This window comes from Somniosus microcephalus, chromosome 14 (assembly GCF_052327205.1).
Source record: "Somniosus microcephalus isolate GS21.2 chromosome 14, FLI_Smic_1.0, whole genome shotgun sequence".
Lineage (NCBI taxonomy): Eukaryota > Metazoa > Chordata > Chondrichthyes > Squaliformes > Somniosidae > Somniosus > Somniosus microcephalus.
In genome coordinates, this window is record NC_141000.1 from 8579470 (window position 1) to 8596755 (window position 17286).

The window sequence follows — 17286 nt, forward strand, 5'->3', positions numbered from 1 at the left end:
CCAACAATGTAACACTCGCACTATAGATCCCCAACAATATAACACTCGCACTATAGATCCCCAACAATGTAACACTTGCACTATAGATCCCCAACAATGTAACACTTGCACTTTTGATCCCCAACAATGTAACACTCGCGCTATAGATCCCCAACAATGTAACACTTGCACTTTTGATCCCCAACAATGTAACACTTGCACATCCCCAACAATGTAACACTCGCACTCTAGATCCCCAACAATGCAACACTTGCACTATAGATCCCCAACAATGTAACACTCGCACTATAGATCCCCAACAATATAACACTCGCACTATAGATCCCCAACAATGTAACACTCGCACTCTAGATCCCCAACTGCTCAGAATGAGTGCCTTTTAAAAACATCACTAAAGTCAAATGACCATTTCCCTATCCTCTCAGCAGCTTCTAATTTTTGATACATCTAAAATAAACTGTTGTACTTTGTTTCCATTGATGGTTTTTTTTCAGATCCATAACTTTGAATAATGCATTCTAATTAAATTGTTTTAAAATGACATTTATGCAGTGTCTGCCACTTAGCATGATTTGTCTCTGCCTTTAATAGTTTGTGCCCATTTACTTTACTTCAGTCTTGAGTTAAAGTCATTCATACCTTTTACTTTTGCTGTTTAATTTTCTGTACTTTTATCATTGCTTTGCAATTTCTTGTGATTAAAGCTTTTTCTGCACTTTTTTTTATTGCATGCAAGGCCTTTTGTTTCTTTTATGGATCACAATGTAAACAAATGCATCCGTCCTACTCCACCTCTGGAACTACCCTTTCCACTGAGTTAGAGTGTGGCAAACTAATCCGGGAGGAGAGGGGAATGCGACCACAGTCCTCCATCCACACTGTGTAGACAAAGCAGTGAAAGGTTTGTGCATAATGTACTTCTTACAGTCAGTAAGAAGCTATCGTACATGTTGTCTTTTAAGGAGAAAAAATAACGGGGCACGGTTAACGAAGCAGTTTCACTAAATAGATCTGAGCTGATATTCTTAATGTGCTTACTTTAGCATCCAGATCAAGTCTTCTAAAGTAGCTTGCTGCAACTGCTGATGTCTTCAGGGTATGATGCCATCACATCACTGATTTATTTTTTACATGTGGCTAATTTATTTTCCAGATACAGGAAACTTTCTGGTATCCGGCACTGACGGGACCGAGCTGGTGCCGTTAGATCAAAACTGCTGTATAAACCAGCGCTAATGTTAAAACATACAGAGCTTTTCAGCTCCGTGAGAATCAACAAACCCTGTTGCTTAGCAACAGCTTCAAAACAGTCGGCTGCAGCTGCAAGCATCTCTAGCTGAAGCTGTTGCTTAGCTACAGACCTTGCAGAGCCTGACTGGGGGAAAAAAAAGCAACGAGAAGTAAAAAAACTTATAGAAAACGGCTCCTGAATTTTGCCGGTAGATAGAGCTTTCCGGACATTTAACCTCCGGTTAAACGAAAGTTTCCTGTAGTAGTAAAATTAACATAAAATGACTGAGCTGCAGCAGTTAGAGTAGGACTGTTCTTAGACGGTTGTGAGGGAGGGTGCATTTGGGAACTAAACCTACCTACAGAACTCGCAGAGACAAGTGTACGAATCTCGTAAATTTACAAAAATAGGTGCGTTGGTGAAACTGTCAAACTCTTGCAACAGTAGAACAATTTCTATACTTTTACTATTGTATTTGGAATTAAATTTGTGAGTTTTGTTGTTGCAAAAGTTAAGAGTGTTTGGGCTTTAAGAACTGATCTTTTACAGGGTCACTTTCTTGAGTGCTAATTGATTCTTACAGAATTTAAACCAGGAGGATGAGTTAGCCGAGTTGGGATAATTCCATTTTAACCAGGATACTCTAAACATATTTCAACTCTATTAAAATTTTGTTTTTTCTTTTCAAACAGGTGATTGGTTAGCAAAATATAAACTGTAATAATAATAGTGCATATAGAAGGCAGCCATTCGGCCCATCATGCCTGTGCTGGTCCTAGTTCTTCAACTAAAGTTGTCTACTTGAATCCCATTTCCCTGTCCTTTCTCTGTATCCTTTATATTCTTTAAAAATACTTAATCTGTTCCTTTTTAAATGATAAAATGCTTAAACTATTTCATGTTCTAATAACCCCCTGTGTGAAAATGTTTCTATTAACTTCTTCCTTCATTCTTCTAGTGATAATCTTAAGTCTATGCCGCCTTGTTATGGAACTACTAACCAGTGGAAACAATCTTTCACTATTTACCTTCTCAAAGCCTTTCATAATTTTGAAACCTCTATTAGATCTCCCCCTAACCTTCTCTGCTCTTGTGGAAAATCCCAAAATTTTTCAACCTTTTTTCATAACTACTGGCATAATCCCAGTGAACCTTCTCTGTACCCTTTCCAGGCTCTGATATTCTTCCTACAGTGGAGTACCCAGAACTGCATGCAATATCCCAACTGAGGCCTAATCTATGCCTTGTACAAATTCAATATGACCTCCTTGCTTTTATATTCAATGGTCTTAAATATTTGTACCAGAATCCCATTTGCCCTTTTTATGACCTTTTCTACTTGCATTCCCACCTTTAAAGATCTACAGATCAGCATCTCCGCATCTCTCTGTTCTTCCACTCTATTAAGAATTTTACCATTTAGGATATACTTCCTTTTCGGTGGTATTGCATGGAACAGAACATGGATTTGTCCATTAACAGTTGATTGGCTAGTAATTTCTCTGCTTCTAGCACTACCTACACAGAGAACATCAGAACATAAAAATTAAGGGCAGGAGTAGGCCACAGGGCCCCGCGAGCCTGCTCCGTCATTCAATAAGATCATGGCTGATCTTTGACCTCAACTCCACTTTCCCGCCCAATCTCCATATCCCTTGATTCACCATGAGTCCAAAAATATTTCGGCCTGAATATACTCAACGACTGAGCGTCCACAGCCCTTTGGGGCAGAGGATTCCAAAGATTCACAACCCTCTGAGTGACGAAACTGTGAAAAAGAATATGTGATGCTGAGTCATTAATCATAAACGCTGGGAATTTCCTTGGGTTTCTCCCGATCAGCCGTCGTAAATTTGGGGTAAGATCGGCGGAAACCCCAGATAGCAAATGGGGTTCCCACCGATCTTCCAGCGAAGTTACAGAGACTGATTGGGAGAACCCTTGAGGAAATTCCCAGCAAAAATGTTTATCAAGTAGCCAGATAGTTTAACCCATGTGCAATAACTAACTGCAACAAGTTAATACTGCACGTACTGTTTATTCAATGACAGTACCCCCAGTATTAGCACTTTCAACTAGGGCAGGTTTTAATTTGTTTTTCTTTATACTTTCCATGGCGCTACTAATTTTAATTGAGGTACCCCCATGCAGTGCAACCCCAACATCAGGTAATGTGATGGGAGTTTGAACTGATGGCATAAGCATACACAATCTACACAGCCAATATTATTTGTTGGTTTACAGTTATTTTTAGAATTCTCTTTCCTTTCTCATGGATGATGATGACAATATGTAACCAGCAAAGCTCAGGGGAAATTTTCAGCCGATATGACCCTTCAAGAACATCGTACATCGTTTCCTTACATGACCATCCTCTGAGTTGACGCGAGCTCCGTATAATGTTTTCTTATCCATTTTGTCCCGTCTGTTATCTGTCACATTTACATGAATGTCAGTGTGAGAAATGAGAATCGCTGTGCAGCACATCGACAGTTTTCATTATGTTGTGCAAAAAATACAAAGAATTGACCAAGTTGATTTGAACAATTTTTCATTATGCTGAAAGTTTTAAATACCAGCAGAACACAAGCTGTTAGGAGCAGGAAGATGTCACTCAAAGAGTAATAACATTTTGGAACAAGGGAAGGCCATTAAAGCAGAAAATATAAGTGTCTTCAAGGCATAATTAGATGTGTTTCTGGAGAAAGGAGAAATAAGTGAGATTGAGCTATCAAAAATAGATGTTTTTGTTGGGGCTAATTGCTCTTACCTGTTCCTAAAAATTCTTACGTTCTTTAATTTTTAGTTTATTTTAATTGATACCACATCCTGGATTTAAAAGATGCAAAAAAAGCAGGAAGGCTTTTTCTGTCATTCAATGCTTACAATTAGTTGGTATTTCAAGCGCCTGACACTTGGACCGCGACTTTCTATCACGATTTCAGATCAAAATACCAAAGGCGGCTGAAAAAGTAATGCTTGATAGGTTACAACATATAAAATCCAAGAAAACATTGCTTCCTGAATGACTTCAATCCGTCAAATGCGTAGAATAACTCAATTTATCCACTTTTTACCGCCATCATTCGAATGGGGAAAATCATTTGAGCATACGGAATCCACATTTGGAGTGCGACGTTGATACTCATTGTCTTTGAGTTTTATTTTGCCGATCCCTTAAGTAAGCAGAAGCTAAAATGCTTTACTGATCTCTACTGTAGATATCCCTCCATTTAGGTTAGCAATAGTCATGATCAAACTTCAGATTTTAAAAGGTGCAATGCATCAGGGCCACATCAAAATTCTGAGCTCAAAGCACCAGTGAAACTAGTACAGGAAACTCTTTATTATCTGGCACCAACGGGACTGGCGTGGTGCCGGTTTATCAAAAAGTCCGGATTACAGAGAGGTATAGTTAAAAGGTACGAGAGCTCCGTACACAGCAACAAATCCAGGCTTCCCTGTTGCTTAGCAACATGTGCAGGAACTCCGGCCACAGACCAAGCGTCCCTGTTGCTTAGCAACAAGTGCACCAACCCCAGTTACACAGCCACAGATCCAGGAACTGCCACTAATATGAAGTAAAACTTACCTGAACCTACTGCTGAATTTTGCCGGTTAACAGAGATTGCCGGTTAACAGAGATTTCCGGTTATTTAGGTGCCGGTTAAAAAGGGAGTTTCCTGCATTAACCACCAATGCCACAATAACTGTGGCCTGCACCTCAACACTGGCAAGTTTCCATGATTTGGGGAGGATGGTGATGGTGTGCACCAGAGCTACTAGCCTGACAAAAAAACAATAATCCCATTCTAGAAGAGCTGGGATTTCTAGTTGAATGCTTCCAACCCATTGTGTTAGCAGACAGACAAGGCAGGCTCCATAAGAGAATAAAAATGGTCCTAAAGTTTCAATGCATTCCATTCAAAATTGCATAATGAGGTGGTGTTGACTCGTGCAGCCCTGACACAATTCTGTTTAGAAATAGAAGGGAGAAATTCCAGTTCAAAGCTGAAGAAATTTCAACATTAACAGACCGAAGGAAATCCACCTACAGTGCGTTCAACCATAAAGTGACAAAATCCCCCAAGACGGATATCCACAAAAAGGATGAAAGTCTTGCATTTATGTCAGCGCCTTTCATGACCTCGGGGCATTCAAAAGCACTTTACAGCCAATTAAGTACTTTTAAAGTGTAATCAGTGTTGTAATGGCAGCTGTGGGAGGAAAGGGAAGAGACGATCTGACATAATCTTAGAGCTGAGAGCAGAAATGGTTTCCAGAGCTACTTATGCTTTTCATATGGGATAAAGCAAAAAGGGTCTGGGTCAAACTAGCCTGGAAGATCACGTACATAGAATAGATTAATTCGACAATGTGCTCCAACAAGATATGATTCTGCGTACTCTAGTCTAGAAGCCATGGATACCCTCGCAAGTTCAAAATAATTTTCGACAAACACCAAGCTCTGTCATCAAACAAGAAGTAAAAGTGCGTGGGCTGAGAAAGGTGAAGGTTGTACTTTTCAGGAACATTTTGTGCAAAAGTAGGTACTTATCAGCAAAACTGGGCAAACTCTAAATACGGGGAAGCTTCACAACACAGCCAGGGGACCACAAGCACCTAATAGAGTGGGTGTTGAACATGAATTTGACCTGACAATCAGCTAGTACTGCTTTCAAATACTAACTTGACGAATCCTCTTGGACATGGATCCAAGAGGTAATAGTAAATGAATTGAGATGTTTTCTAACAGTATACACCTGTTGCACTCACCTGTTTGGGCAATGCCGAGAAATATAATCGAGCAGGAAGGTTGTTTTAGGACTCATCCCCAAGTATAGCTTAGGCCAGAATACGTAGGACTGTCATAGACAATAATATCAGCAGGTCTTTTCTGGGATAAAATGCCATCTCATGAGATTTCAAATATCAGCAGATGACAATAAGGCAGCAGTGGTGATCTGTTCAAACTCAGATTACATACACCGCAGCTACTCAAACTCATCAGCATAGGCAATTTCATTAGATCTGGTAAGGTTTGAAGACCATGGGGGAATTTAAATTCCCCCCCACCTCCCCGCTGGCCAGGGACAGAGCGGTACTCAAGAGAACCATCGGCCATCAGTGAGACACATTCCGTATTATGCTTTTAAGGTATAGTCAGCTGTGGCTCAGTTAGTAGCACACTTACCTCTGAGTCAGAAGGTTGTGGGTTCAAGTCCCACTCCAGGGACTTGAGCACAAAAATCTAGGCTGACACTCCAGTGCAGTGCTGAGGGAGTGCTGTCTTTCGGATGAGACGTTGAACCGAAATCCCGTCTGCTCTCTCGGGTGGACATAAAAGATCCCATGGCACTACAGGAAACTCTTTTTTATCCGGGACTGGCGTGGTGCCGGTTGATCAAAAAGTCCGGATTACAGAGAGATATACTTACCAAGGTACGAGAGCCCCGTACACGGCCACAGGTGCAGGAGCCCCGGTTACACGGCCACAGATCAAGGAGTCCCTGTTGCATAGCCACAGATGCAGGAACCCCGGTTATATGGCCACAGATCCAGGAACCCCAGTTACACGGCCACTAATATATAGTAAAACTTACCTGAACCTACTCCTGAATTTTGCCAGTTAAGAGAGATTTCCGGATTTTTTTTAGGTGCCGGTTAAAAGAAAGTTTCCTGTATTTTGAAGTAGAGCAGGGGAGTTATCCCTGGTGTCCTGGCCAATAGTTATCCCTCAACCAACATAACAAAAACAGATGCTCTGGTCATTATCACATTGCTGTTTGTGGGAGCTTGCTGTGTGCAAATTGGCTGCCACGTTTCCTACATTACAACAGTGACTCCACTTCAAAAGTACGACTTTGAGACATCCGGTGGTCATGAAAGGCACTATATAAATGCAAGTCTTTCTTCCTTTCTGTAGAGATGTTTGGTGTAAATTTAAAAATGTGGCTTTTACTCTCTACATTGTCATCCACAAAACTCATAATGAATTTGACCTGGCAATTAGCTAGTACTGCTTTCAAACACTCACTTGACTAATCCTCTTGGACATGGATCCAAGAGGCAATAGTAAATGAATTGAGATGTTTTTCTGACAGTATACACCTGTTGCACTCACCTGTTTGGGCAACAGGTGTATGTTATAAATCTCATCATTCATCAAGAAACTACTCATGAAATAACGCTGGACGGCCAGCTGGTGGCGCCGTCCAAGGAGTATAAATACTCGGGCTTCGGCCCCAGCTTGCCAGGGAAATTTTGTAAGACAAGGAACTAGTGAAGTACAACTAGACCTCCATGTTCTGAAACAAGTTGATTAAAGCCTTGCTTTATACTCAAACCAAGTGCGTAGTGAGTTTTATTTAATCAACTTGTTTCAGAACATGGAGGTCTAGTTGTACTTCACTAGTTCCTTGTCTTACAAAATGCCCCTGGAAAGCTGGGGTCGACACCCGAGTATTTATACTCCTTGGACGGTGCCACCAGCTGGCCGTCCAGTGTTATTTCACGAGTCGTTTCTTGATGAATGATGAGATTTATAACAGTGTATACTGTCAGAAAACATCTGAATTCATTTACTGTTGCCTAGTAATAGATACCCAATAGTTAGAAAAAGTTCCAGAAGTAGGGGAGAAAAGATATAGAACACTATGCTTTCACTTCTGAGAGAGGCCGGGAATTTCTTTGCAGTTGTAAGAGCTTATTCTTACTGCACTTTTTGGAATAGCGATCTCGCATTCTTAAAACACATTTGTGTTACTGCTTTTCTCTCAATCTGGTATGCTCTTTTTCTCCAGCTGGTGCTCTTACAGCTTGGTTCCCTCCCATGAGCTGCCCTCTACAAATTGGAGTTGAAACGATCTTAATCAGGTCGATGTGTACAGAAAATCCAGCTACTTGTGTTGACAAAACGCTCGGTAAATCTCACAAATTAAAGAATGGCTAATAATTAGTGAAATGTATCTTTCCCACCTGTGAACCAGCAGGGAGACAATCCACCTAACCAAAATGAAAGGCTGTTCAGCAGGCACAACGTTGACCATTTTAAATGTTACTGTAGAAGATGCCTTCAAAACAGCCAGGTGGATAATCCTCACACTTTCACAGAGCTGTTCTGCCACCTTTTGAGGCTCTTAAAGAGAGAAATTCTCCCTACTGCTAAAAGGTACTGTTTTGAGAGAATTACTTGTTCAGGGAAAAGATGCATACTTCGACAGCGTGTCACTCTCAAAAGCTAGCTTGGGGGGTGCGGGTAATTGTCTCCTCTTGTGTCTGTATTCTCATTTCTCGAGATTTTTTGTTTCACTGCTGCCTGCGACTTTGGTTTGGCTCACGCTTTCTACTGTTTTTGGCTCTCATGGTTTGACTGAAATTTTTCTCCTTGTACCAACTTTCTGAAATTCTTTCATTGAGTTGCTAATTCAGAATGGATTAAGGAATCGATTTATATATGTATAAATATTTATGTTTCTATAAGTCCTTAGTTTCAAAAAGAAAAGAATTTGCCTTTTACGATCTCAGGATGTCCCAAAACGCTTCACAGTCAATGAATAGCTTTTGAAGTGCAGTCACTGTTGAAACGCGGCAGCCAATTTATACACAGCAAGGTCCCACAAACAACAATGAGATCATGGCCAGATAATCTGTTTCAGTGAAATAACTACAGAAAAAGCTGGAAAAACTCAGCAGGCCAGGCAACATCCGTGGAGAGAGAAATAGAGTCAACGTTTCAGGTCGAAACCCTTTGTCAAGACCTAATAGAGTGGGAACATTGACAAAGGGTTTTGACCTGAAACGTTGACTCTGATTCTCTCTCCACGGATGTTGCCTGGCCTGCTGAGTTTTTCCAGCATTTTCTGTTGTTATTTCGGATTTCCAGCATCTGCAGTATTTTGCTATCCTACATCTGTTTTAGTGATGTTGGTTAAGGGCCAGGACACCGGGAGAATTCCCCTGCTCTTCTTTGAAATTGTACCATGGGATCTTTACATTCACCTGAGAGGGCAGGCAGTTTAACAGCTCGTCTGAAAGACGGCACCTCCGACAGTGCAGCATTCCCTCAATACCAATGTTCCCTTTCGGTTCTGAAGCTCCCCCGCAGCCGGGTCACCGGCTTTTAAATGGGAAAAACCGCGCATGCGCCGTATTTTGAATGGGCCGCGCACCCAAAAATGATTAAAGGGAACATTGCTCAGTACCGCACTGAAGTGCCAGCCTAGATTCTGCGCGCGAGTCTCTGGAATAGGGCTCGAACCCACAACCGTCTGACTCAGAGGCGAAGGTGCTAGCACTGAGCCAAGACTGACACTTGACAACATATTAATTAATAAAACAGTCACAAAGGAGTAAAAATTTATACTTACAGAACATATACAAGAAATTATATATCCTTTGTTCATATAAATGTTTGAGTGAAGAATGATTTTCATTGTGTTGGTTGACCAATGTGCCAATTTGACTTGTACAAGACAAATATTATTGAAGAGTAATGAAAGCGAAGGTAGTTGTATGATGAGTTGGTGCAATGTCCTCTTAAAGGGACATGCTTTGAAAAGTTCCCTCTGGACATGCTGGTTTTGGGTCATTGGTAGGGAACCGTTATTGCAGACCAATTGGATAGTTTGGGTAAAATTGTGAGATAGAGGTGAGGACAAAAGGATGTTCCTCAAGGTAGAGGAAGAGAGGTGGTGGACAACTTGATTCAATCGCGCTAACTGTGAAGATCAGTGGGGCGATGGGCTCAAGCAGAAAGACAAGATACAGATAAATGAAATTTTTCAGATGGGTCTTGGTTTTGAATTTTCAGACTTCACTCCTCAACCAGCCAAATTTGCAGAGGACATCGCTCTTTATAATTTGTGAAGCTTGCTTTATAGCAATAGAAAATTAGGACTGTATACTTAAACCACCACCAACAGGAGTTCTCATACATTCCTCATGTTTTCCATGTGAAGCGACTTTCAACTGCACAGAAAAATGTGTTGATCTTATAATATTAGGTCTTTGATTAATGTGTCAAGTCAAAAACTCCACTAACTGAGTTAAAAGGGCTCAGTTTGCACATTTCCAGCAATGAATAACAATTATTTGTCTTCCCTGAAAACTGCGACCTATTGAGTTTTTGCAGTACATGTCTGAAGACAGTAGAGCTATCCTAAGAACTACTAGTTCAGAGCATCTAGATATTATAACCCTGGGGACCAATGCCAGTGAGATCAATGTTACTACTCCTAACTAATTAGCTCTAAGCTGTTCTGCATCCCTAACATAGATGGGATAAAATATTATTTGATAAGTTTCTAAACCTTTGCCTACTGAATTTCCAATTTTACAATTAATTCAAGTAGTAGATTAGTTTCTGGGCACCCTTTAATATTTGAAACCTTTATTTGGCATATTTGATGGATGGATTCAATAGTAAGTAATACAACATTCAAATGACTATCCTATCTGTCTTCTTAACTCGTACTCTGACAACAGTACACTACTTATATTCTGAGCAGGGTAAAGCAGCAGAATTCATGTGACTCTAAACATAAAAGATGATTGGATTTGCTTATACACATGTATAGGCCTAGAAATTCAGTTGGTAGCGCCAGCCGCTAACGCCTTAAGAGGGTGCTAAGTGGGGCGCGAAGTGGCTAGCGCCCGGACGTGGCGTGATCTGCGCCTCTCGCAAACTTGAGTGAAGATTTAGCGGCGGCGCAAAACCGCAACGCCTGCTCAGCTGCGCGCGCAGATCCTGACGTCATTTCATGGTGCAATGCCCTTGGTGCGCCCTGAACCGGAACTTCAGTGGCGCCCCCCCTTCTTTCCGCTTGGCGCTCCCAGCGACTGTTTGAGTGGAATGGTCGGACCAGGAAAGCACCGAGGCGGCAGTATAAAAGGAGGAGCGAGGCGAGGCCCGACCAGATCGGACCAGGAGAGCACCGAGGCGGCAGATAAAAGGAGGAGCGAGGCGAGGCCCAACCAGATCGGACCAGGAGAGCACCGAGGCGGCAGATAAAAGGAGGAGCGAGGCGCGGCCCACCAACTCAGCAGCGGGGAGAGAGGTAAAAAGTAATCAGAGTGTGACATCACCAGGGAGCAGGTAAGTGATTGGTTGGTGAGTATTTCTCTTTTTTAAACTTTAACTCTGTGGTTTATAGTTGCTAAGGTCTTTTCTGGTGTAGCGGGGACTGTTGGTAAACCATACAAGCACCTTAGAGTTTATCTTTAATTGGTGATAGTGAATTAATTTAAATTAATTAAAGGGTAAGTCATGCCAGGAGAGCCCAGCCCCGTGTTATGCTCCTCTTGCTCTATGTGGGAATTCAGGGACACTGCCGGTGTCCCTGATGACCACGTGTGCCAGAAATGCATCCAGCTGCGGCTACTAGCAGACCGCATTGCGGCGCTGGAGCTGCGGATGGATGGGCTTTGGAGCATTCACGATGCTGAGAGGGTGGTGGATAACATGTTTAGTGAGTTGGTCACACCGCAGGTAAGGGCTGCACAGGCAGAAGGGAAATGGGTGACCATCAGGCAGAGCAGTAGAGGCAGGCAGGTAGTGCAGGGGACCCCTGTGGCCATCCCCCTCTCAAACAGGTATACCAATTTGGATACTGTTGAGGGGGATGACTTACCAGAGGAAGGCAGCAGCAGCCAACTTCGCGGCACCAGGGGTGCTTCTGCTGCTCAGGAAGGGAGGAAAAAGAGTGGGAGAGCAATAGTGGTAGGGGATTCTATCGTAAGGGGTACAGATAGGCGTTTCTGTGGCCACAGACGTGACTCCAGGATGGTTTGTTGCCTCCCTGGTGCCAGGGTCAAGGATGTCACTGAACGGCTGCAGGGCATTCTGAAGGGGGAGGGTGAACAGTCAGAGGTCGTGGTTCACATTGGGACCAATGACATGGGTAGGAAGAGGGATGAGGTCCTGCAGCAAGAATTTAGGGAGCTAGGTAGCAGATTAAAGAGCAGGACCTCAAAGGTTGTAATCTCTGGATTACTCCCGGTGCCACGTGCTAGTGAGTATAGGAATAGGAGGATAGAGCAGATGAATGCGTGGCTAAAGAGTTGGTGCAGGAGGGAGGGCTTTAGTTTCCTGGATCACTGGGCCTGCTTCTGGGGAAGGTGGGGCTTGTACAAGTCGGACGGGTTGCACCTGAACCAGAGCGGGACAAATATCCTTGCGGGGAGGTTTGCTAGCACTGTTCGGGGGGGTTTAAACTAAAATGGCAGGGGGTTGGGAACCTGAGCAGGGAGACAGAGGAAAGGGAAACAGGGATAAAAGCAAAAGATAGGAAGGAGAAAAACAAAAGTGGCAGTCAGAGAAATCAATGGTTTAAATCAAACGTGGCCACAGTAAATAATAATTCTAATAGGTCTAAGAGCGTTAAAAAAACAAGCCTGAAGGCTTTGTGTCTTAATGCGAGGAGCATTTGTAATAAGGTGGACGAATTGGCTGCGCAAATAGAGGTAAACGAATATGATTTGGTTGGGATTACGGAAACGTGGCTCAAGGATGGCCAAGACTGGGAACTTAACATCCAGGGGTATTCGATATTCAGGAAAGATAGGCAAAAAGGAAAGGGAGGTGGGGTAGCATTACTGGTTAAAGAAGGGATTAATACAATTGTAATGAAGGATATTAGCTCTGATGATGTGGAATCTGTATGGGTAGAATTGAGAAATACTAAGGGGAAAAAAACATTAGTGGGAGTGGTATATGGACCTCCCAACAGGATGGCATTAAAAGGGAAATTAAAGAAGCGTGCAATAAGGGCACAGCAGTCATCATGGGTGACTTTAATCTACATATAGATTGGACCAACCAAATTAGTAACAATACTGTGGAGGAGGAATTCCTGGAGTGTTTACGGGATGGTTTCCTGGACCAATATGTCGAGGAACCAACCAGAGATCAGGCCATCTTAGACTGGGTATTATGTAATGACAAAGGATTAATTAGCAATCTTGTACGAGGCCCCTTGGGTCTGAGCGATCATAATATGATCGAATTCTTCATTAAGATGGAGAATGAAGTAGTTGACTCAGAGACTAGGGTGCTCAATTTAAATAAAGGAAACTACGATGGTCTGAGGAGCGAGTTGGGTAGGATTAATTGGGGAATGGCACTCAAAGGGTTGGCGGTGGATAGGCAATGGCAAACATTCAAAGACCGAATGGATGAACTACAGAATTTGTTCATCCCAGTTTGGCATATAAATAAAACAAAAAAGGTGACTCAACCGTGGCTAACAAGGGAAATTAGGGATAGCATAAGATCCAAGGAGACGACATATAAATTGGCCAGAAAAAGCAATAATCCTGAGGATTGGGAGCAGTTTAGGATTCAACAAAGGAGGACAAAGGGATTAATTAAGAAAGGGAAAATAGAATATGAGAGTAAGCTTGCAGGGAACATAAAAACTGACTGTAAAAGCTTTTATAGATATGTGAAGAGAAAAAGATTGGTGAAGTCAAGCGTAGGTCCCTTACAGTCAGAATCAGGGGAATTTATAATGGGAAACAAAGAAATGGCAGACCAACTAAATTCATACTTTGGTTCTGTCTTCACAAAGGAGGACACAAATAACCTCCCAGAGATGCCGGGGAACATAGGGCCCGATGAAAGGGTGGAACTGAAAGAAATCAGTATTTGTAGGGAAATGGTGTTAGGAAAATTGATGGGACTAAAGGCCGATAAATCCCCAGGGCCTGATAATCTACATCCCAGGGTACTTAAGGAAGTGGCCCTAGAAATAGTAGATGCATTGCTGGTCATCTTCCAGAACTCGATCGACTCTGGAACAGTACCCATGGATTAGAGGGTAGCTAATGTTAGCCCACTATTCAAAAACGGTGGTCGAGAAAAAGCGGGGAATTATAGACCGGTAAGCCTGACATCGGTAGTGGGGAAAATGCTAGAATCTATTATAAAAGATGTAATAGCAGAGCACTTGGTAAGCAGTGACAGGATCGGACAAAGTCAACATGGATTTACAAAAGGTAAATCATGCTTGACTAATCTACTGGAATTTTTTGAGGATGTAACTGGTAAAATAGATAAGGGAGAACCAGTGGATGTGGTGTCTTTGGACTTTCAGAAGGCTTTCGATAAGGTCCCACATAAGAGATTAGCGTGCAAAATTAAGGCACATGGGATTGGAGGCAAGGCATTGACTTGGATAGAGAACTGGTTGGCGGACAGAAAGCAAAGAGTTGGAATAAACGGGTCGTTTTCCGAGTGGCAGGCAGTGACTAGTGGGGTACCGCAAGGATCGGTCCTAGGACCCCAGCTGTTCACAATATATATTAATGATCTGGACGAGGGAATTAGATGTAATATCTCCAAATTTGCAGACGGCACAAAGCTGGGTGGGAGGGTAAGCTGTGAGGAGGATGTCGTGAAACTCCAGTACGATTTGGACAGATTGGGTGATTGGGCAGAAACATGGCAAATGCACTATAATGTGGATAAATGTGAGGTTATCCACTTTGGTGGCAAAAACAGGAAGGCAGATTATTATTTGAATGGCAATAGATTGGGAGAAGGGGAAGTGCAGAGACCTGGGTGTTCTTGTGCACCAGTCGCTGAAGGTAAGCATGCAGGTGCAGCAGGCGGTTAAGAAGGCAAATGGTATGTTGGCCTTCGTAGCAAGAGGGTTCGACTACAGGAACAAGGATGTCTTGCTACAGTTGTACAGGGCCTTGGTGAGACCGCACCTTGGGTATTGTGTGCAGTTTTGGTCGCCTTACCTGAGGAAGGACGTTCTTGTCATGGAAGGAGTGCAGCGAAGATTCACCAGGCTGATACCTGGGATGGCAGGAATGACGTATGAGGAGAGATTGTGTCGATTGGGCTTATACTCACTGGAGTTTAGAAGATTGAGAGGGGATCTCATCGAAACCTATAAAATTCTGTCAGGCCTGGACAGACTAGATGCAGGAAGGATGTTTATGATGGCCGGGGAGTCCAGAACCAGGGGTCATCGTCTAAGGATAGGGGTAAGCCATTTAGGACAGAAATTAGGAGGAATTTCTTCACCCAGAGAGTGGTGAACCTGTGGAATTCTCTGCCACAGAGGGCGGTGGAGGCCAGTTCATTAAAAATATTCAAAAAAGAGTTGGATATATTTCTTAAGGCTAAAGGGATCAAGGGATATGGGGAGAAGGCAGGGACAGGGTACTGAATTTGGATGACCAGCCATGATCTCATTGAATGGCGGAGCAGGCTCGAAGGGCCGAATGGCCTACTCCTGCTCCTATCTTCTATGTTTCTATGGTTCCCAGTTGCTGTGGGGCTGGGGGGGTGCTATTTAAAGGGGGCTGTTCCTGCATTCTTTGTGGTAGCCATTTTGGACCACTCCTTCTGTGTGTGAGAGAGAGACAAAGGGAGAGAGCTTTCTGCTTTGACTCAGCGCTCGCACAGGTACTTCTGGCTTCAGCCCAGAGCTTTGCAGTTGGATTGATTTTTCAGTGCCATAGCCTTGAGTGGCCACATATAATGAGGGCTGCAATGGGTGGAAACGTTGGGTTTCTCCATTGCATTGAAAGGGCTCAGAGACGCCGAGAGAGAGTGCCAATCATGGCCAGATGGAGGAGGGCCAACAGGCATCGGCACAGGAGGCCTTACCCTCCCAGGGTATACCGCCAGCACTTCTCCTACCTCAACATGTCTGAGGAGCAGTGTGTTCGGAGGCTGCGATTCAGAAGGGAGGTGGTCACTGAGAGCTGCCACCTGCTTCAGAGAGATCACAGAATCACAGAATCACAGAAACCTCACAGTACAGATAGAGGCCATTTCGGCCCATCAAGCCTGCACCGACACATATCCCACCCGATCCCCGTAACCCCTACACATATCCCACCCTATCCCCATAACCCCACGTATTTAATCCCCCTAACACTAAGGGTCAATTTTTATCATAGCCAATCAACCTAACCCCGCACATCTTTGGACTGTGGGAGGAAACCGGAGCACCCGGAGAAAACCCACGCAAACACGGGGAGAATGTGCAAACTCCACACAGACAGTCACCCGAGGCCGGATTCGAACCCGGGTCCCTGGCGCTGTGAGGCAACAGTGCTAACCACTATGCCACCTCAGCTGAGGAGCAGGACGTCTCTGTCGGTGGCAGTGAAGGTGACAGTGGCTCTGAACTTCTATGCCACCGGCTCCTTCCAATCCGCTACTGGGGACATTGCCAATGTCTCCCAGTTCACGGTGCATTGCTGCATCCGCCAGGTCACGAATGCCCTCTTCAAAAGGAGACGTCAGTACATTTCCTTCCCCATGACCCTGGACAAGCAGCAAGAGCGTGCAATGGGATTTGCAAGAATAGCGGGCTTCCCCATGGTCCAGGGCGCCATTGACTGCACGCATGTGGCTTTGCGGGCGCCTCTAGAGAATGCCGAGGATTACCGCAACTGGAAGGGGTATCATTCGTTGAACGTGCAGTTGGTGTGTGACCACAGGCAGCTCATACTAGCTGTCAATGCCCGCTTTCCAGGCAGCAGCCACGATGCCTTCATCCTGCGCCAGACTTCTGTGGCAGACATTTTTGAAGCCCCGGTTCACCCAGGAGACTGGCTTCTCGGGGACAAGGGCTATCCTTTGTGCACCTGGCTGATGACCCCGCTCCGTGCGCCCACCACCCCTGCTGAAGAGCGATACAATGACAGCCATCAAGTGACCAGGAACATCATTGAGCACACGATCGGTGTGCTAAAGCAATGGTTCCGCTGTCTGGACCATTCCAGGGGAGCCCTACAGTACTCACCTGAGCGAGTCTCCCATTTCGTTGTAGTGTGCTGCATGCTGCACAACCTGGCTATCCTCAGGACTCAGCCACTGCCAGCAGACATTGGAGGACCACCAGAGGAGGAAGAGGAGGAGGAGCACCAAGATGGGAGAGAGGCACAAAGTGCAAGGGCCACCCGTCAGCGGCTTATTGCAAGTCGGTTCTAGGCCCCCTCTCAGGGAATGGCTTGTGCCATTGAAAGAACATGAACGGACCCGCTCCGCAAACCCTGAGCCGGTCAAGGCAACAAATAGTTCAAAGTGC

At 44.0% G+C, this 17286-nt stretch overlaps 1 protein-coding gene across 2 annotated transcripts in view; it reads left to right on the top strand.

Moving 5' to 3' along the window:
* The window catches only part of grik1a (glutamate receptor, ionotropic, kainate 1a), a 434840-nt gene that overhangs the window by 402681 nt on the left and 14873 nt on the right, over positions 1-17286 (top strand). The window contains exon 17 of one of the 2 annotated variants that reach the window (XM_086006203.1): positions 737-901. The exons of the other annotated variant lie outside the window; for it this stretch is intronic. Within the exon in view, the coding sequence (XP_085862329.1) occupies positions 737-886 (150 nt within the window). The 3' untranslated portion in view covers positions 887-901. The remainder of the gene's footprint in view (positions 1-736; positions 902-17286) is intronic. 2 annotated transcript variants of the gene reach the window in all.